General features: G+C 39.2%; 1 protein-coding gene across 3 annotated transcripts in view; it reads right to left on the reverse strand.

Moving 5' to 3' along the window:
* The window catches only part of LOC102107530 (putative acyl-CoA dehydrogenase 6), a 77741-nt gene extending 56163 nt beyond the window's left edge, over positions 1 to 21578 (reverse strand). For all 3 annotated transcript variants that reach the window (XM_014248371.2, XM_088053462.1, XM_088053466.1), the window contains exons 1-2: positions 21428 to 21578; positions 8440 to 8560 (exon numbers count right to left, since the gene is read on the reverse strand). In XM_014248371.2, the coding sequence (XP_014103846.2) occupies positions 8440 to 8560; positions 21428 to 21541 (235 nt within the window). In that variant the 5' untranslated portion in view covers positions 21542 to 21578. The remainder of the gene's footprint in view (positions 1 to 8439; positions 8561 to 21427) is intronic.
* Between the last annotated feature and the right edge of the window lie 59 nt (positions 21579 to 21637).

Consider the following 21637-nt stretch of genomic DNA (forward strand, 5'->3'; position numbering starts at 1 on the left):
AAAACAGATGTGGGCAGGCTGGAGAGGGTTCAGAGAAAAGCCACAAAGATGATCAAATATGGAGACTCTTTCTACAAGAAATCATGAGAAGGAGATGAGTGGTAATGGGTACAAGGTACTTCTGGGGAGATTCTGATTATACACAAAAGGAAAAAAAAGCTTTCACATGAGGACAATCAGCTATTAGAATAGTCTCACCAGAGAAGTGGAGAATTCTCCAGTGCTCGACACTTTTAAGATTCAGATGGACAGGGAGCTGAGCTATCTTGTCTAGCCCATGCTTTTGCCAAGAAAGATTGGAACAGATGATCCTTGACTTGGTCCCTTCCAACTGGTATTCTATGATTTTATGATTTAATAGAAAGAAAAGAATCAAAAATGCATTCTCTCTCTCTATATATACAAATTATGTATAAAATAAGATATACTTTAATGCAATATATGCAAAAATGTACAATGTGTATACAATCATGCTTATCACTACAAAGTACTACACAGAAGAGAATATTACTTTTCCATATATATGGAAATATATATATATATATATATATTACATCTGAAAAGAATTATTACATGCATCTGAGCCTCTGGTTCAGGGAACTTGGAAATTTACATTTCCTTCAGAGTTGCAAATACATTTTATAATATAATTCAATTCAAGTTATGATGGCCCCAAATACCCATTTGCCTCCCCACAAATGAGCCAAGTACTTGTCTTGCACTGGTCAGATCGTCCAGACTGAAGAACAAGTTTTGAAATTTTAAAACATCCTTCATCCTGTCTCAAATGTATCAGCACTTCAAAATCACTTTTTTTTTTATTTTATTTAATAATCAGATGAGAAGCTGAGGGTACATGGATTTATTTTTTGTATCTCAAGTCTACAATGCAGTGCATTATTCAGACAAACCCTATAAAAGATGTTCAACAGGGTTGTGCCAACAAACCAGAGTGTAGGATCCAAATACTGCTCAGACCAGTTTAATAGACTTTAGAAGTATTTTGGAATAAAACCAATTAACTCACTTCCTTCTTCACTTAGTAGAAGACACCATGCACTCTCTGATGTGCATATCAATATTAAATGGGAGTACAAAATTAATTCACAGTAGACCTAAAAGCAAGTCTCATGACAAATAACGAGGTATAGATAACTTTCAGGTTTGTTGTGAAATGATGACACCTATTCCCCACAATACAGAGTGATTAAAACACACATTTCAGTTCTCTGCATCTCTGCCTACAAACTCACTTGTTCCAATCCATCAAATAAGAAAACTGTAAACGGCTAGCTCTAACCTTATTTAAATAATAAGCCCAAGGAACTGAATTCCTTATGTTACTATCCTTCCCCTGACATCTTTTTGTTACAGTGTAGCATATGAAGCTACTGAGTGTTGTGTACACTAATTACACTCCTGTAAGCAAGTTGCGTGTCACACACAGATTCACAAATACTGGATCCCTTCCTTCGCCTGTCCTCCCTTCTGCAGAATTATAGAATGGTTTGGGCTGGAAGACACCACAAAGATCATCTAGTCCCAAATCTCCTGCCATGGGCAGGTACGTGACCTGCTTTTCAGCTGTATAAAAAGGCACTCTTTTTGTTACAGGGACCTCTGAACTTCCTTACAGATGCTGGAGTGACTAAGGCCTTATGCAAGAACCACAGGGATTAGATTAATAACAATGCATAAGATTTTGCACCAACTGTGTCACAAGGGATTAGAACTGTTAGAAGGAGAACCAAAGCTAAATACATTTCTTGTCTGTTTTTGTTTGGTTTTTTTTTTTCCCTTTAATTTCTTCTCATTTGGCTACACATGTCTGGGCTTGCACTGCCTGGACTCCAACTTATCGTGCTCAAATGCTGGGAATAGAAACACAACTAGGAACAACAAACTTTTACTGCAATCTTTTAGAATCTCCTCTTCAAGACAGATGTTGTTCAAAATTTGTAAAATGGGATCTGCAAGTGTTGATAAGTCAACAGCTTTTCAGAGATTTTTCATGTCAACATCAAAGTGACTGTTTAAAAATATTCTTTCCCATTTCAGTCCCATGGAAGAAATCAACCTTCACGTCCTACAATTCATAATGCATAAGTGAGTGGGTAAAACTGAATCAATCCTACACAAATTCACAGACATTTTCCCAAACTTACCACAATTAGTGTATTGACATGTAAGTGTAAGAGGTGCATTTATACTTTCAAAAGGCTTTTAAATGATGCCGTTTATGTACTGACATCCAGAATCTTGAGACTGGGAAAAGACAGTTGAGTGTAAATTAGAGAGATTTGTAATACCCAGGTTATTTTAGTATAAGCTCAGCCATTGGCCAAGCTTTGTCAAGAGACAGTCTTGCTATTTGATCTACAGAAGCAAAGAATAAACAAGACTCCTCTAACAAAAACTTCCTGAACAGTATGTCTTGATAATGTCTCAATCCCTAAATTCTTTTCAGGTTATATTATTATTCAGTTACATTATTTCATATTTCTTTAATATATTAAACTGTGTGCATTGATATGTTTTTATGTGTTTAATATATGTGTTATATATATATATATATATGTATTTATATGTATTTATGTATTTAGTATATTCAACAAGTATGCATTCTTCTCTTATTCACAATTATAAAATCAAGAACACCTGATTTTTAGGACTTGAAAATCCTCAAGCCTAACAATTTCCTACAAAATTGGAGGAAAGTCAAGCATAATACAGGACAGACTCTCCTGCACAACTCAGAGTAGAACAGGTGCAGAACAGGGACAGAACAGTGACAGCTGCTTGTTAACATTCTCACCTCTGCAAAAAGATTCTCAGTGCTCCTAGTTAGATTCAAGACACCACATGGGTCTGACACTTCGTGCAAAGCCTGTGATACACAGAAGTGAATTAGGCATGGCAGGTCTGCTGTGAGAGAAATGTGTCTCAAGAGCTCAAGCATTAATTGTACATACATAAGTGAGTATTTGCTCCAGTTTGATGCTTCTAATGTTCTCCAGGAAAGAGACATTTTAAATTGCCTTCTCAATATAATTTTGACATAACCTGTAACTATCTGTACACATACCACATTTCAGAAGTTCCTGAGTCTGACCCCTAACATATTGTTATTAGCACACCTGAACTGCAGGAAGTACTGCTGTCTTCTGCATTACAAGCCACAAGTGTAAGGATTTGCCTTATCTGGAGCATAAAAACAAAATCCCAGAAACTAATCTGATCCCTCTATCAGCAACACATTTAAAGGAAGATTAACTCTTCTGCAAAGACTGGGTGTCCTTCAGTAAGCCAGTTCTCTGCTGGCTGCTACTGATAGCTGAACAAGCTATTCCCAGAGGTACCACTGCATTTCCCAACCAGCCATGAAGAAAAGAAGCACAACCATTTCCCAAGTCATGCGCACAGTTGAGGAAAAAACCAAAAATGAACTCAAGCGCTCATTTCCATGACTGATCAGAAATTCTTGATGAAATACCTGTAAATTCTAGCAAACAAACTGTCCCCCCTTACCATTTTCAACTGAATTTCATCATGCACTTGCAAGGTACTAGATGGGACTTGAATAGTCAGCATTTCAAAACAGTGGAGGAGGGGAAAAAAGTCTCAACTACTCAGTACTCAGGTGTACATACACATACAAAACCCTGTTTTCCTGAGATTTCAGTCCAATCCACCAAACCAGAAGGTCCAATAAGCACCTGAAATTTCTTAGACTTATCTGATCAAGGTCTCCAAACCCCTGCTGCACATCACAAATTTTGTCATCAAATTGATTCAAATAAAACAGTGACTGATTTGGTCTACTGTTTTTTGGAGGCCTATCAAAATTATTTCTTGATTGCAAAACGGGTATAAATTATAGCTGGTAAACACTTGAGAGTGCTGATGTATCGGTTCATTAGTGTATGAAAACATGGCCCAAAGGCTTATCTTGCAAACCTTTAGAGTGCAAAAATTATTTATTAACTATTATTGCACTCTTTTGTAGGTGGGGAAAAGATGAAGTCGTTAACTCAGCTGACTATACTTAAATCTACTAAATGAAGAACAAACACTGCAGCTGGTCCACTACAGCCACACAGAAATGGCTTGGGGCAAATTAATTCACTTCTGACAAATATATCCCTCCTAGTTCTATCCACAGAAATACCTGAACATCTTCCATTTACTTTCTTAGATACCACCAAAACTATTTCACCTGAACTAGTAAATCCCTTTCAAGTTATTCCTCCTCCCAGGTCCTTCTATGCTCATTTTATATAATAACAAGGCTTAGTGTTACAGGAAGGGGAAAAAATAACCCCATACATTCTTTCCAAGTGACTCTCCATGCCCAAACTCTCATAAGGTCTCGTTTTACCAGAGAAATGTATACTTGTGAAGAAAACAACAGAACTAACCTTAGAGGATTGTACACATCTGTATTCCCTCACCACATTCAACACAGAGACACTTGTAATAAACAGGCTTTCTGATGGAAAGGTGTCATTTTCCAGCTGCAGTGCAATCAATCACCTGAAATTATTTTTGTTTTATAGATGCTTCCCTGTCTGAAGTGACAAGGAGGTACTGATTATTCCTTTCTCCAGTCCCAAATCTGACATTTGTCCCAGCAGTAGGGGAAGGGGACAGACAGTGTAGAACTACACTATCCCATCCATGTGCAAATCATAGCACGGTTACATAATTTTCCTGAAATATATAAGAACATATTTTCTAAGTTCACTGCTAAGTGTCTGACAGTAATAAATGAAGGCTACTATTTGGACCAACTTGTCATGATTATTTCTAGATGCTAACGCATTCCACTAAATATTCCTACAGCACTGCCAGTGTAAACACGAACTAAATACTCAGAGCAGGCATTATTATCACTCATATTTCACAGTGATGCCATGTGAATACGCAGGAGACCAGATGCTTCCCTCCCACAAACCCTTCTCTCCCATCCTTTACAGGATTCCTGTGCTTTTATATCACCTGATAAAACAACTTTTAATCATGCATTGGCATACACAGGCACACAGTACATTTTGAGCCAGCATTTTTGGCAACACATCCTAAAATTTAGCAACAGCCAAGGCTTTGATTCATAAACCGTAAGATCACAAATAACCGCATATAACTCTCAACTTTTAATCCAGTATCTCATCTAATCTGCACATAAAACAATTCAAAGGATGTGTCTTGCCCACTTCCCTTAGCAAAACAGACAGTGGCAAACTACCAAGACTGGTTAAATATTTCTGTTACCTTCCCTAATATTTTCTGCCCCTAGTTTTGGGACTGGAAGTAGCTCAATAACTCAGAATTTTATAATTTATGGAGAAATACACGGTAAACATAAATGAAGAATAATAAGTATATAGGGATGTTGTTTTTTCTTCTAAATCCTGAATGAAGTAATTCAGTAAAATATTGAAAAAATAAAAAATATTTTGCATAGAGCAAAAAGACACTTCTTATGCATAAATTATGTTCACTTTTCACCATGTATTTTACTAGTAGGAAGAATCTTGCAATGTAGCAGAACACAAGCTTTTTCCTAAGGAAAACTAACATATGCACTCTTTTTGAGTCATGTAGAGAACACCAGAGCAGAGAAATGGTTCAAAGACTCTTTCTCTGTCAGAGAATTGACCAGACGGTAAGTCAAATCTACTGATGATCTTAAAAATTATCCAATTATGGGTGCATGTCTGAGCTTTGCCCACAGTGTTTACATGACCTCCAATGAAGATCCTGAACTACAGCCAATATTCACTGGAACCAACTACTGTGTAAACAACTGTGAAAAAATATACAGGAAAAGCTTTGTCAAGTTTGTAGCCCACAACTGCATACAGTGGGAATTGATGAAGCCTTTGCAATACAAACAGCGCCCCAAATCAGTTATCCACACAGAGAAAGTTTCCAGTGATAAGGGACACATGTAAGGCACGTTCTTTTAAAAACCTGACTCCCATTAAGCAGCTCATTGTTCATAAAGGGAATAGTGTTTACACAGGAAAAAGTCCACTTTCAACAATTCTGAAATCCAACAGATGTTTCCTTCTATCTAAGCAAAATGACTTTGTGACCCATTACTGCCCAATCAGAAAGCTTCAAAATTATTTCTGCAGGGAAAAAAAACCCTCCGTACTTGACAGAATGATCTTGGAAAACAAATTCATTAAAATTGTATTTCAAAATTGCAACTATTATTAAACTGAATTAACTTTAAAAAAATCAGTGTTCTTTAAAGAAAATGTCTTATCATCTTGATACAACATGATAATTTTGGTTTGTGGAAGAGAAAGTAGGGCAGACTGTTAACTAACAAGTGCTCTGCATTGCAATTTCTATCCTCAAATCAATTTAAACCTCCCTTCTTCAGACCTCCTGCAACACCCCTCCAAAGCTCCTGGCTGCTCTTGGTATCTTCAAATCTCACAAGGCTTCTTGTCCTCTGCAAACAGCAAATAAATAACAGAAGTGGCTGAGCAGAATATAAAAGGTGGATCTTTTAATTTTATCTTACAGGATGCACTAATCATACAGCAAGCCTAAGCACTTTGTAGAAGCATAGAAGACATAGAATTTCAGGCTTTGCCAAAGTTGTACAGTTGAGACTGTGCTGTTGCACACTTTACTTTGACTTACCATCAGGAGAAAGTTTCAGGACTTTCAGGATGTACATGGTGGCATTACACAATTACAGAACAAAGCTGGATCTGGTGACATTCCGTTGCACAACAAAATGCTGCAAAGACAGCATCTTCCAAGGAGATGGTGCACCTTCTGTCCCCAACAATACTGAGCCGAGACGCACCACAGGTTGCTGAGGATTTTATCAAATTTTTATACCTTTCCTAAAATGTAACTGCAGAGGTCAAATAAGCTACATTAACAGCTAGATACAAACATCAAAGCTGAAATTAAAATAGTCATAAACATGAGTATGACAAATGTAATCAGCACATGCAACCTTCTGTGCCACCTTTACCTCCACGAGTCCCTTCTTCACTAGATTTCACTCCAGTTATCGTCTGTCCAGCTATTTTGTGATCATTATACAAAGTTCCCACCTCTGTATTGTTTTATGTGCATAAAATTATGTACAATACCTTCAGCACTGAGGTTCCTTACCCCAGCTGAAGCCTCTGCATGCCCTGAGAGGACTATATAATGGCAGAACTGAAATCTGCCAGCCGTGTGATGCACCCTTTTTACACCTTATTACACCCTTATTACAGCCAACATGAATATCAGCAATGCGAAGGAGACCCACTGAGACGCAATCCAAATCTGCCTATCAAACTATTATAGCAGAAAGTAGAAGTGGTTTTCTCTCTCCCCCAGTAATCCTATTTGTCCTCTAAACAGATCTTAAGCATAATCTTGAACTGTCAGCATTTCTGTAAAGAAATACCAGCTCAAACCTAATTGGATTTGTCAGACAATCACAGTCCAACAGTTCTCTGAGATCTAACAGCTGAGAAGCTGTGGGACAGACTCCTACATTGCAATATAAAAATATGAGTCCATTTCACAAGGGAATATTTCCCTTGAAATTAAGTGATAACAAGCCATAATTTGTTGCACAGAACCCTCTGCTTTAGCAACATCATGATATGGTGTGGCATAGCTAAGGTTGTGTAACCTGCTCCATATAGAAAATTATCTGCAGTTAACTGTTCAAACACTATCACTTCAGGCTGCTCTAAATGTAGGAAAATTGGGGTAAAAAAAATCACTGAGAATTCTGACTTGAACAGGTATGAGTAGCATTTGAAAAGAAAGCAAGTATCTATTATATCACATATAAACAAAAAAGATAGCAGAATATGTATTTTAGCTGATGAGCAGAAATACTTCCTATTCCTCTGTACTTTTTGTGTCACCTACATATATAAACATACATGCAAAAACTTGCTCTCCATGTCATCATCTTCCTGTTCTGTTCAGACTTCTATGAGCTGGAATAGTGCATTTTAAAGACAATCTAGGGGATAACAGCCTAAAGATCACACTATCCTCATCCTTTGAAATGATGGAGAGGTTGCATGTTCAGAAAGTATAATAAGCCAAATCTTAAAACACTTCCAAAGCCTACAAATTGTGGTCTCTTTAATGAAGATCTGGATTATTTCATATGTATCTGGATCCAGAAGAAAAGTTATTACTCAGATTTTTTGTTGAAAATTGAAGTGATGTTAATTTCCCTAATTTTAAAATCATACAGTCATACAGTAGAAGAAAATCGACTTAAGTACTCAAGAATGTTATTTTGTGTGTTTGCAGAGTTTGTAAACAGCATGTGTATGAGGAATATAAGTAAACTTTCCACTGAATTCCAACCCATGCCTTGACCTAGGGCAAAAGTGAATTAATGTATTGAGTCTATCACTATCAATAGTCAGGCGTTATACACTTGCCTACCTGTTGGCTTATCCACACCAAGGAATCCAGCCTCTCCCAGGATTTTAAACACTTTATGTGCTGGGAACTGTCCTTCTTCTTCCCACTTGTCCACAAAGGGATTAATCTCCTTGTCAATGATCTAGTTTTGGAAAACAAATCATAAAAGTTATAAACAGGCATCGTACAGAAAAACCTTTGACTACTTTCACCTAAAAATTGTAATTCAAAAAGAAAAAGAAAGAACAATATACAGGGAAAAAATCTGAAAGCCCACTAATTTTCTTACTTCCTGTTGGATATCCTTATTCACCCACAACTATTCCAACAAATGTAATAGGGAAAATGTAAATAATTATTTTAGCAATTACTACAAGAACAGGCCATCAGGGCTAATTTAAGCCTCTCCTAGGTCTATGAAAATGGCTGTTTCTCCCATTATTAGTTACTTTTTTGGGTACAGTTTCTAGAAAGTGACAGGAAGTGAAATCTGGATTATCCTCCAAAGAACCTTGGCAAAAAACGTTGATCTGTCCTTGATGACCATACACAGTACCAAGAAAGTCAAGCAGAAGAGATTAATTTTGATTACAAAAATATGGATGTGATCTAGTATCAATATCCAACCGAGATGGACAAAGACTCTTTAACCATTTCAGGGTTACAGAGTGTATCTTTATTAGCAGCACTGGGCTGGTGTGTTGGGTCACCCCTTAATACACATGGCCCTAAATACAGGTGAATACAGGCTTTTTATTTAGAGAAATATTGAATACAAATACATATTCATAACCCAGTTGCCACCCACTTTCCACTTCATATGCTAATTAAAAAAAAAATTAAGCATGTGTAGTTTGTTCTTTAAAATGGGCTGGTGGTCCTTTTATGAGTAGGGGTCAGGGAGGAAGGGATATGGCTCTTCCTCGTTCTGACCTTTCTACCTTTTCAATGCAAAGTGACAAATGGACCCTTGGCTGGGCTCCTAGTTTCATGTTTTCAATGAGTTTCTGATTTGCAATTGTCTTACGTTCTTGAAGTTCCTTACCAGATTCTTTGTTTCTCATTATAAGCCCAGCTGAACAAGCATAATGTTGACAGACAATTAGTTATTAGCCAGTGATTAACCTCTAATTTTAGCAAGGACTCTCTATCTACCTTTAATTTTAGCAAGGCCCATCTATTTATTTTAATTAGCTTTAGCAAAGCTTATTTTTAATTAAAGCCTTAGTTTCTCTAAAATCTTGAATTCTTCAAAGTTTGTCTCAATTTCCTCTCCCTTTGCTTGAAACTCTCTCAAGGAAGTTGGTGCTGTTCAGGGCTTTAACATCTAGTCTGTATTTAGACCTCCCCACAAGTGTGACAGAACATGTACTGGAAAAGTATGATCTTCTTCCAGAATTTATAATATTCCCCAATTGAGTCTCTGAGCAACTCCTGACTGTGCTACTGCTAGTGTTGCATACCTTCCAAAAGTCAGCGTCCCAAGCTGCCTGATTACAGCCCTTACACTGCTCAGGCTGCAGTGTTCCTTTCCAGCCTCTACGAGCAAAACACATCTGGAGTACAGACACTACATTCATCCACACTTTCAGGTTTCAGGGCACCAGAGCTGAGTGTTCTGCTCCACGAAGTCCCAGATTTCCACAGCCATGGAATAGGAGCAAAGTGGGCAGCCTGCAGGTGCGTTCTTGCTGCCTACCAGCTCATCATGAGGCAGCGGGATCATGCCCACCTCTACCTGCCTCTGCAGCCCAAACCAGGCCTTGCCACAGGCTGCTTCTGCCATGCAGCCAAGAGCACCACACACCTCAGTCAGCCTCACGAGGGGTCCAAATGGGAAACATCCTCCCCCCAAACTAAACCCTACCAAAACAAACACCAGTTCCCAATAGAAAGGTAATGCCTTAACCTGCGACCATGATTTTACTACTAGGCTGTTTCATGAAGAGAGAATTTGTTATTTCAAGAACTTAGTCCTCTTAGTCTTCTTTCCCCACTAAATAAACAAGTCCTGTGGTGCTAACTATTTCTTGAGCTGGAAATAGAATCCTCTCCCTCCTAGACTGCTGTGTTCTTGAGACCCTGCACAACCTTCTTCCAAACTATCTATTTACTGCACATTCTTTGGAGAATTTCAGCCCATATATGGCTACTTTCTGCCTTCCAGTTGGCCACAGAAATAAGCATACTTGAATCCTGGTAACAGAAAAATCACTTTTTCACTTCTCTCATCAAATTCTGAGAAGTTTGTATACTGACTATTCAACTCATCTGGTAATTATTATCTCTCTCCCTCTGTTATATTGATTTAATTTTATTGATATTGATAAATTTTATTGATTTATATTGATTTAAACAGGCCTAATGATCATTAGTAAAAAAATACTTGGCAAAACCCTATCTAGGAGAGTTCACGTTTCTCTTCTATATTGCCATATCCCATATGCTCAGATCCTAAGATGCTGACCCTCGATGTTCGAGGTGGTGAAACACCTTTTTGGCTGTATTAGCATCTGGCAATGCTCACTGGATAACACCCAGGGGAATATCTGAAAGAGCATACAAAAAATTATTCCGGTGTTTTGACGGATCTTGGCAAAAATATGTGGTGAATATACTAAAATAGAGTTTTATTTGCTATAGCTGGTACTGGGCCAAGTGTTTTCTAGCCTACATACAAAGTTACCTTTGAAGTTAAGCAGATTCTGAATGACTAAGCCATGATTTCTGCAGGTTTACTCCCATGCCTTTGAGTAAAACCCGAATTGCTTAAGAAACGGACTTATTACCAGGTGACGTTTGCCACGCTGAGTAAAACAAGATCATCCTTGCATGACACAACAATAAAAGCCCCAAAGACAACCTCACTGCACAAACCACAAATTGTGTAGGGCTTAAAAAAAGAATTTAAAAAAAATCACAGTCCAGGTAGTGTTCTTAGCTATTGGACCATTCACTGTGTTTTTGCAAGGATTTAAATAAGTTCTATCAAAAGCTTTTATGCTTCAGTCACAAATTGCTTGCAGAAAATCACACATGGTATTTTATAATCATAAGAGGATTGGGGGAACACCTTCCCTTGTACAACCACATAAAAACATAAGCCAAATTGCTGGAGAGCTGCAGTACTGCTCAATTGGCTGGTGTTTCAGCACTGATTACTAGGTGTTGTCATCCCTTCCTAGAAAAGCTCACTGAAACAAGGAGAGGAATTTTTAAAGGTTCACGCCATCAGTGACTGAATGATCATAAAATTTAACATTTGCTTAAAACCTTGCTGAAGACAGGTCAAATAATGCTTTGTATATAACCATCTGATTTGTCCCTTCCCTTGCCTTTAGCAACTTCTTCACATTTGTACCCTCAGAAAAGTATTTTACATTTGAACTTCAGACACATATTATGTAGACACCTTAACTTAAACACTTAGACACTTAACTTAAACACTGCACTAAATCCGTGCAGTGCTTGGCAATTATACAGAAGCGAGCTTTCAGCAGTATGTGAGTCTGCTTATTTATGTGTGACTATGGTCTGCTTATTTATATATGCTTCATCATGAGAAACATGGAAATCATGGGTGCCAGCATACAGACTTCCATCACTAGAATACCAACTATAACAAGAACTAAAACTTCTATCAGTAGAAATATCTAGCACTGCATACCACAGATGCCATCTGACAGATACTCCCAGCCACAAAAGAAATCTTCCCACCTGATCTAGCTTGCCAAATCTCAGTGGCATTTGGGATGTAGAGTTGATTAAGGAGCCATATAACTTTCCCACCTGCTGAAGTACCAGTAAACCACAACAAAAACTGTTATTTTCTTGACAGCAAGGGCAGAGAAAGTTTCACGTATGGGGCTGGTGTTTTTCTCGCGCTACTTCGCCCAAACACTGAAGATACAAACCTAGAGGACTAGGCTCTGGAGGCAGCCTTGGTTTATCCTGCATCCCAGCATGAGCTCAGGCTGCTCTCTGGGAATCCTCAAAAAATGGCCTCAGGGCTGTTATCAGCTGTGAATTATTAAAAACACTCTGGATACTTGCCCAGTCGGAAATGGATCAAGCCAACAAATTCACTTCATGTTGAATGACGGTAAGAAAAGTAAGTGTTTTCACTAGAAACTGTCTTGACAAAGTTTTGTGAAAACAGCACCTGTAGCTTCCTTCCCAGGACTGAGGAAATGCCATGGCAGGGTTGGAGAAGAGACAGAGAAATAAATTCAGATTTTTTTAGAAACAGGTAATTTTAATTTCTCTTCAGAAACAAACAATAAAAATATCCCCCCGAATCACTGCCATAGTTCCAACTATTTTCCACTGAAACTTAGTCTATTATTTAAATGAGAAAAGTAACAAAAATATATGATGCTGCTGATATTGTACCATCAACTACCCACAAACATTAGTAATTGCCATTTAGTTCTGCATTCTAAAATAAATGCATTCTACAACAGTAGAAACTGTACCTGAATTAGAGTACTGAGAGTATGTACAGATGTCCTTCAGAGCAATTAAAGACTAGTTTTCATTATTCACTGGTATGTTTACCTTCTATCACACAATTCAGAAATTAAAGACCATACCAGTTCTACACACACTACCTCTTCTAAGTGCCCCTTGTCAGCGGGGTACTTAGAAACTGTGCAGTGTACAGTTTCAGCACATTATTCACAAGATGATTAATTTTGAAACAATAAACTGAATTCTTAAAAAATTACACAGTTTTTTACTAAAGCTTCCTGTGAGTTATACCTCAGCTAAGATTAGACTAATTTACTAGAGAAGCAAGAGAAAATGTCTAAGAAAAAGGTATTTCGTATTAAGAAGATTAAATGGAGTCAATGAGGCCAGAATTAGATTAGATGTCAGGAAGAAATTCTTTACTCAGAGAGTGGTAAAACACTGGAAAAGGTTGCCCAGAGAAGTTGTGGATGCCTTGTCCCTGGAAGTGTTCAAGGTCAGGTTGAAAGGGGCCTTGAGCAACCTGATCTAGTGACCAACGTCACAGGGGGGCTGGAAATAGATGATTTTTAAGGTCCTATCCTACCCAAACCATCCTATGATTCTATGATTTTATGGCATAACTGTTACATATTATATTAGGAGCAGCATTTTCTTTTCCCTTTAAATCAAGTTACAGCAATTGAACTTAGCTCTATTAATATAATAACCAAAGATGACACAATTAATAGGATCTTTAATGTAAAAAGCAAATAAATAAACAAATGACTAATGGCAGTTCTTGAGTGGTTATACCTAGACATGAGCACAGCAATGACTTGAACAGGAGGTAATAGGCCATAGATTCCTTTTCTTTCCATATCAGCAATAAATAAAGCAAATAATTAACAGCCTTCAAAACAACATTTGTCCTTTAGTTTTAAGCAAAACCACAAGCAGCAATGCCTGCACAGTGAGACAACTCAGCATTGCAGCAGCACTGTGCTGCAGTCAAGGTAGCATTTTAGAAAGATGCAAGGCAAGGTTGAGGTGAGCAAACCCATGGGTGCTACCAAACCTGGACACTGAAACGCACCCCAGTGCTGCAAGGCAGCCAGGACCGCACTGGTGAGCTTCTGGCTGGCCACACATGCAGCCTGTGCAGGTCTTCTCAGCTGCTCCCCAGAGGGACCTGGGGAAGGCTTTCCATTATGATATGCAGTTGAACTGAAAAAGTTCTATTTAAAAGTAAACATCCATGTTATCATCCTGTGAGAAGCATGTGGAAGAAGAAAGTCCTAAGCCCAAAGAGCAGCCGCCCCCATGTTGATCTCCATCTTGGTTCCCCCAAGGTATGCCTCCCAAGCACACCTGAATGAGTTTCTCAGAATATATTACTCATTTCTTCTCACTCCTGGGCTTGGAGGTCACAGCCCTCCTTAATTCTCCCAGGACTCTTCCAAAGCCCTAAATAAAGTTTGATGGACAATCCTTTCCCAGTAATACTCATCAGAAAGGTAGGGAAAGGGCACAGAGAAGGAGACTGAGGTGTGGAAACACATTGAGGACAGATCTAGGGAGAACACCGGTGCATGAGAGAAGCAAGTCAGCTCCTTGTAGCAGTTACCTACTGGAGATGCTGTGGAGAGACTGAGCTTCTGCCATGGCAGCTCACTGATGAGAATGTCTGTGGCACTTAGTAGGCAAAACCATGTCCTGCTGTCCCTCCTGCATTTATGAAGTCCCTCCAGCACCGGCAGGATGGATGGCAGTGCTGTGCTTCCAGTCCCCAGGACACATGCTAGGAGACCCTAGCAGAAGGCAGGAGCTGCCCACGTGCCTGGATTACCCAGCCTGGTGGGGGTGAGCCTGGCCTGACAGGCTCAGTGCCCCAGCAGAAGAGGCAGTCATTCCGTCTGCGATGACATCGGCTGCAGAAGCAGAGGCAGTATGTGACTTAAAAGACCACAACAGGCTAAAAATAACCCCATTAAACAAATATGATTTAACCACATAGCAGCCAGAAAATGTTCCCTGCAGTGCTAACCTTGCCTGCTCATTCAATGCACTTTCTTCTGGCAAGCAAAATCCATTATTACAAGTTTGCCTGTGGTCTGCAGTAATCTAAGACAGCGAAGCTGCAGCCTACGGCTTCCTCTTTCATGATGCACCACCAGTACAGGGCAAAGGTCTCCAGGAAGTTTTGCAGGACCGTTTTCTGGGGATTGTTTTCTTTGTGGGTGGATTTATGGGTGGTTGTTTGTGGGTTGTTTTTGTTGGTTTTGGGTTTCTTTTAATACTAATTAAAACAAGGGGGATAGTCCTTACTCGTCCTATAAAAACATACATTATTAGTATGTTTTTAACTAACTGGAGCTCACTAGGAGACCTATGTAAAATATAACTCATTGCTATGCAAGGGGTCTTGTCGAGATAGCAAATGTCCCAGATGCTGCCAAAACACTTCTCTGCTTCACAGACAAGTCTCTTGTCTACAATATATAAGATTTGGTATTTGGATACCAAATGCACCTCTTACTCAATATTCCCAGTTGGCTTCTCAGCCAAATATATCATGTGACACACCTGGGCAAATGACCAGCTACAAGAGTTGCACATGGGATTTGAGGCTGAGCTTCAGTGATGATATGGAAACTTTCATACTCTGAGCTGTCATCAGACTATTTCTGGAAACAAGCCAAGAAAACAATTTCCATGATCATATGGGGTTGAACTGAAAAAGTTTAGTTTAAAAGTAGACATCCATTTCCTTACCCTGTGAAAAACGTGTGGCAGAACAAATGTCCTAGAAGCAGAATATCCTGATAATTAAAATAAAGAACAAAAATGAAGTAATTTTGATTTAGGCTTTTCAAACATTTGATCTCCCCAACTTTCCATTCATATAACGTGCAGAAGTCAGTTGCATTACTTGTTGCCTGCAGGACAAGATGTAGCCCACACAGAGAAAAAAAACTACTGGATGAAGATGATACTTCAAGCCAGCTGGAATACATCACTGAGAAGGAAAAAGAAAGTGGGTTTCTCCAACGCTGTTGCATATAGCTGTGGCCAGAACTGACCTTCCAGAGAAGTTTCCAACGGATTTTAAAACAATATTGAGTAGGCTTATTCAAGGAAAAAACCCAGAAAATTTTCCTAATAGCTGAAAAATATAAAATGGGAAATACATGTATTTAAAACTGATTAATTAGAGCATCACAATTCCTTTTTGAACCTTCAATTAAGCTGTGCCACAGGCAACAAAGTAATCTGCAATCTGCTACTGCAGTGGATACCAAAGACTGCAGTGATCACCAAATACAGGAACCAGCGTAACTAAATGAAACTTTCCCTTTCTCAGTGGAAAAAAAGAAAAAGTGGAGGGAACTATAATGTAAGAGTTGGCAGCTTCTCACTGTGTAATAAAACATACCTATCCTCATCTATTTTTACAAAATCTGATTTTCCATGGAAAAAAAGCATGCACGTTATAGGTATTCTTCAATTGTGCCTGGTCTATCCATCTGTCAGTATCTATACACACTTCTGTTTAAATAATTTTGTTTCTTCCTTCTCACTGCAATGCAGTTCCTTGCAACAAACCTAACAGATAAAGCAAGGCTGATTACTGGTTCAGAAATTTGAGTATTGATTATCTTTTGGTCCCATACATCTGGCTACAGTTTTTACCTCGGGAAACCAAAAAATACAAATCCCGAATCAACTACAAAAAGTTTTTGCCAACACTTACTGAAATCTTAAAATGCTACAAGTTTGCCAGGGAGTGCAGAAGCATGTCCTGCAGGGTGGAGACCCTATGCAGCTGCTGGCACATCTGGGAGCCCCACTGCTGAAGCAGAGAGGGCACACATCATCCCCATACTAAGAAAATGAAAGGTTCAGCCCACCAGCCTGGAACTGAGCCCTGCTCAACCATTTCCTGAGGAATGAGAGGCTAGAAGGCAGCTCAAGACAGGAAGGAACACACATGATCCCAGCCAACACCTTCTCTCTCCTTATGTCATTTTTTCAAAGACAGTTGCAAAGATGAATCCCTTCTGTGCAGACCTGAACATCTTGGCAGTCCCTGCACACTCACAACCACAGCCCCTTCAACTTCCCTATCCAAGGGTATGGCAGAAAAGGGAGGATCCCAAAATTTGTGAAAAAGCGAGTGCTGCAGGCACAGTTATTCCTAGGATCTGAGGGAGGATGCTTTCAAACCAGGCTAGGCCTACAAGATCAAAAATGTGTGCTGTGCCAATCTAGGCACTGGTCTTGGTCTTTTTGCTCCTGCAAATCATATATACAGAATGTATATGGGCTGACTATTTTCTAACATAGAGATGCTAATGAGATGTAGCGTTATGTCCACCTGGAATATTTGGGTTTGTGTCCTCCTTCCGACTCTGGCTTACATCCCTGTAGGAACAAAACAAGTTCTCTCACTGCAGCCCACACCCTCACATCTGAACTGTCAGACAAAACCTGTATCAACCCCAGGTGTTTGCTCAGTCATAAACTGCTTATTAAGACACAATTTTAGTTGTCATAAATGCATAACTGTATGGCCTAATCAAATGTGGCAATGACAAAGCAATATAACAACTAGATCTGAGACACAAAAACATCCACTAGGCATAGTTCTACTAAAAACTGTTCACTTAAAAGTCTAACTAGATACAGTGGAAATTTGTTCTAACATTGTATGGGGCAGGAAAAAAAAACAGTGTTAGGACACAACAACTGCACTCTCAGATATATACATTACTCTGACAATAAGTAACAAATAGGAGCACTGATTACAAAATTGCCTTTATTCCACTTTTGCTACACACTGAAGCATTTGTACAGAAAGTGACATTTTTCCTATTATGAGAAACAGCTTTGTAAGAGCTTGCTTAAATAAACTGAAACTCTTCCTTTTTTTTTTTCCTCTCTTGTTCTCCTACACTGATTCAAAAGCACTTCTTGGTAGGGCACTAGTACTGGTGTACTGGATAGTCTCTCGTATTACAGAGGTGTATTGCAGCTGCCTCTTCCAGTAACAACAAAATGCAATTATGAAGATTTCCTCTCTGATAAATTGCTACCAAAAATTCTTGGCAAGAGAATTAGCCCCTAAAGGTTTATGTAATGTTTCTGTCAGACACAAGATGAAAAAGAGTACTGCAATACCCCAGAATCAGGGAATATGTTTTGCTTCCCTTAGACAGAAGGGCAGTTAGTGCAGAATCTGTGAGCCTTACCAGTGCCACATCTAAATGTTTTCTTCCTGAAGCTTTCAATTCAGGTATGATGAATTAGGTTTTAAAATTACAGGTGCCAGTCATGTACTGTTCAGATTCAGCTGTGTGTTTTCTCTCTTCCAGCTTAGTGAGAAGAGAGTATTTAATTGATTCTTTGTAATACCGACAAGATATTACTTCACTGTCCTGTGGCAGGGGTTTATGATTTCTTACAACGATAAATAAACCAACTCCATCCAAAGTGTTCCAGTGGTCACATCTCATTATTTTGCAGGTAGTCAGAAAGAGCCATATTATTCTGACAGAAAATTTACAGAAATTTTACCACAAAGTTAAAGGAAGTGACAATATTAAATTCAGATACTGCATGCTCTAATATGAAGACATTAACAGCTGCAAAACATATATATATTATATTATATTGTATTATATTATATTATATTATATTATATTATATTATATTATATTATATTATATTATATTATATTATATTATATTATATTATATTATATTATATTATATTATATTATATTATATTATATTATATTATACAGAAACTCATGACATACAAGACAAAAGTGGCAAACAAAGTAGTAGAGTCCTTTGGTGGAGTCTCACTGTCATGGGGGAAATTATCATCCTACAGATAAACAACACAGTATAACTATACCCAGCCACCACTGGGCAAAAAATGAAATGTCATTTATATTACATGCAACTCTAGCAAAATATATGTCAAATTTCACCATTTCCCAAAGTTTATTACCAGTAATGCCAGAGAAAAAGACAAATAGACATTCTGTATGTGTATGAGTACTGTTAGACATACACAGAATAATTTAAACCCTTTTTTCTTCAAACCAGTTATACTAATTACTGAAGCAAGCTGTAGGATATCAGTGTGCTGCAAGCATTGTTCAACAAGTTAAGAAAAAGTACGTTTTCAATTTCCAAGAGGAAGGGTGGTGACCTATAAAGCTGTAAAGGAAACCACTCACAGGATTATTTCAATACCCTTGCTAAAAACAGCCCCCTGGAATTATAAGAGTCTCTTCCTCATCCTGCTCAGAACAATTGGGAAATTATAGATCATTTAAAGTACGTTAAATTAATATACTAAAAAATAAAATTTATGCAAACAAACAAACAACCCAGTTCTTACTCATGGAATTGCTCTTCTTGTTCCTCTGATTCCCCTGGTACTTGCATCTGGATTTAGCTACTGGAAAGGGTGTCCCAGAATATATAACAGGAGTACTTAAAATGTGTTGCATATACTGAATTGTCATTCTCTCCCAAAAACTTTGGGCACACTTTACCATTTATCCTAAAGTCATTTGAGACAGGCTTAACTTAAGCCAAAACAAACACTGCTAGAAGCTTTGTGTGAGCAACATCAGACTGGATTTGACGCAAATAGTGATTTTTCTTTTTTTCTGAAATGATCAGGGCAAATCTAAAATAAGCGCTACATAAGCATATTTTAAATGCAAGACAATGAAAAAAAGCAGGTTTATATTGCCTACCGTGATTTATTTACAATATATTCATCACAGGGCTTTATGTGATAAACGTAGTATCACATTCCCTCTTAGCCCATGATGTAATTATCTGCACTGAACCAAGCAATGTAGAGCATACTGTTACCTGCACTTCAGTAGGCTTGGTGGGCATAAAAACAAGGGAGGGGAAAGTTTTATAAAAAAAAAACAAAACATTGTGTCACACAGCAGAGCAGCAAACACTGCACTAGCAGACATTAATATAGATACTTCCCTGTCCTCAATAAATACACAGCTGCAAATACTTGAGATACAAAACAATGTGTGCCTTAACCTATCCATGACAAAGAAGCAGGACTTAAAATCTTCCAGATCACCATCTTCACAAGATATGGCCTTGTCCTCTGTGTTCAGGACATTAGCATTTTATTACTGCAGTTCTTGTCCCTGGGCAGGTAATGAAGAGCAGTGTACCAGGGAACAAGTTCATCAGGCAGATAGCTCTGCAGATACACAGATGTATGAATGCTCTCTCCAGACAGAATCAGCGCAAATTTGATACAGTGGTATTAGCTACAAAATTCTACACTATTAATCCAGGTGAGAGAGGAGCATTCATTTCCAGCTTCTTCTACTGGTTCTTTCTGTATCATCTTATCTCTCCAACGAGTCCAGGAATGTAGAGTAACAAAACTAATTTACTAAGAAAGTGACAGGTCATGCACCTCTTTCCCTTCTTACTCGGGTTTCTTTTTTATAACACAGAAGATGCACCCACTTCTCCCAAAGCTCAATGATAACAGATCTCAGTGATAGAAAACCTGATTAATTACACTAGGTTTGGGATATTTTAACACTGGAAGTGTGATAGTTAATGCCTAAAAAAACCAAACCTGAGTTAAACATCACATTAACTCCATTATCTTTTGTCCACAGTGAACTGGAGAAGAAGCGAAATTTGTTAAAAAATAAGTTTATCCATGGAAATGTAAGATTCTGCAAGTAATTTTTAAAAGCATCCACAAAAGATAGGACAGCACAGTTCCAAACTCATGTAAAAGAGTTTCTGGCAATCCAGAGCGTACTGTTTAAAGAAAACTACAACAGAGCAGTGCTCAACCAGCTAGAATTTGGAAACCTGCCTACAGGTCAATCTGAGATAGGTCCTTACATTCCCTTCTTCTGAACCCATTGGATGTTTTTTCTTATGTGGTGGCTACAATAATGCTGTTCGTCCCTTGCAGCAGGTACTGAACTCCAGCACTTTGCTCAGCCGTTCATAGCTTAAAGGTGGACGTCTCTTTCCACCGCTGCTCGGCCCCGCGGCGGCCACCTACACACCAGGGCTCCCTACAGCCGACCCGGCTCATTCTGTTTTTGGCAGGTGCCCTTAACAGTACCACGGGGATCTACAGGAGATCTACAGGTGTCTACAGGAGATCTACACGTGTCTACAGGTGACACTGACCTCGCTGACGGGAATGCACAGAGCTCGTCAGCACTACTGTTCCTTGCAGGTTGCCATCTGGCATTCAATTTACACTCTACGTTACCAGAAGCGCGCCGTTTCCTCTTGGTTTAGGATTTAGTTTTGCAGGAGGCTCCCATTATGTGTCCTTATCCTATTATCGTGCGCCCCTAGAACGCCTGCAGTGCCCGGCGGGTCTCAGGCAAGGGAACACACGGTTCTGTCTGTGGCCTCAGCAGAGGGAAGTTTACTTATCTGAGCGCGCCCCGAGCCGTTCTGCCGGCTCGCTGCCCTTGCTCGCTGGGTGTCCCAATGGCCCGCCGCTCCCCCCTCGGTACCTTCCGGAGGGCCTCCCGCAAGTGGCGGTGCTGCGGGGTGTCCCCGGTGTCCCGCGGCCCCGAGCTGCGGCCGCGCAGCGCCGGGCCCAGGCGCGCCCAGCTCCTCAGCGCCATGGCGGCTGGGTCCCCCCGCCGAGCACAGGCCCGGGCAGCCCCCACAGCCAGCCCGGGGCGCCCCGGCAGCCCTGCCCCGCCCCGTCCCGTCCCTCC

This window comes from Pseudopodoces humilis, chromosome 1 (genome assembly GCF_049639895.1).
Source record: "Pseudopodoces humilis isolate 2021_Gansu_Grassland_sample_001 chromosome 1, ASM4963989v1, whole genome shotgun sequence".
NCBI classification, from domain to species: domain Eukaryota; kingdom Metazoa; phylum Chordata; class Aves; order Passeriformes; family Paridae; genus Pseudopodoces; species Pseudopodoces humilis.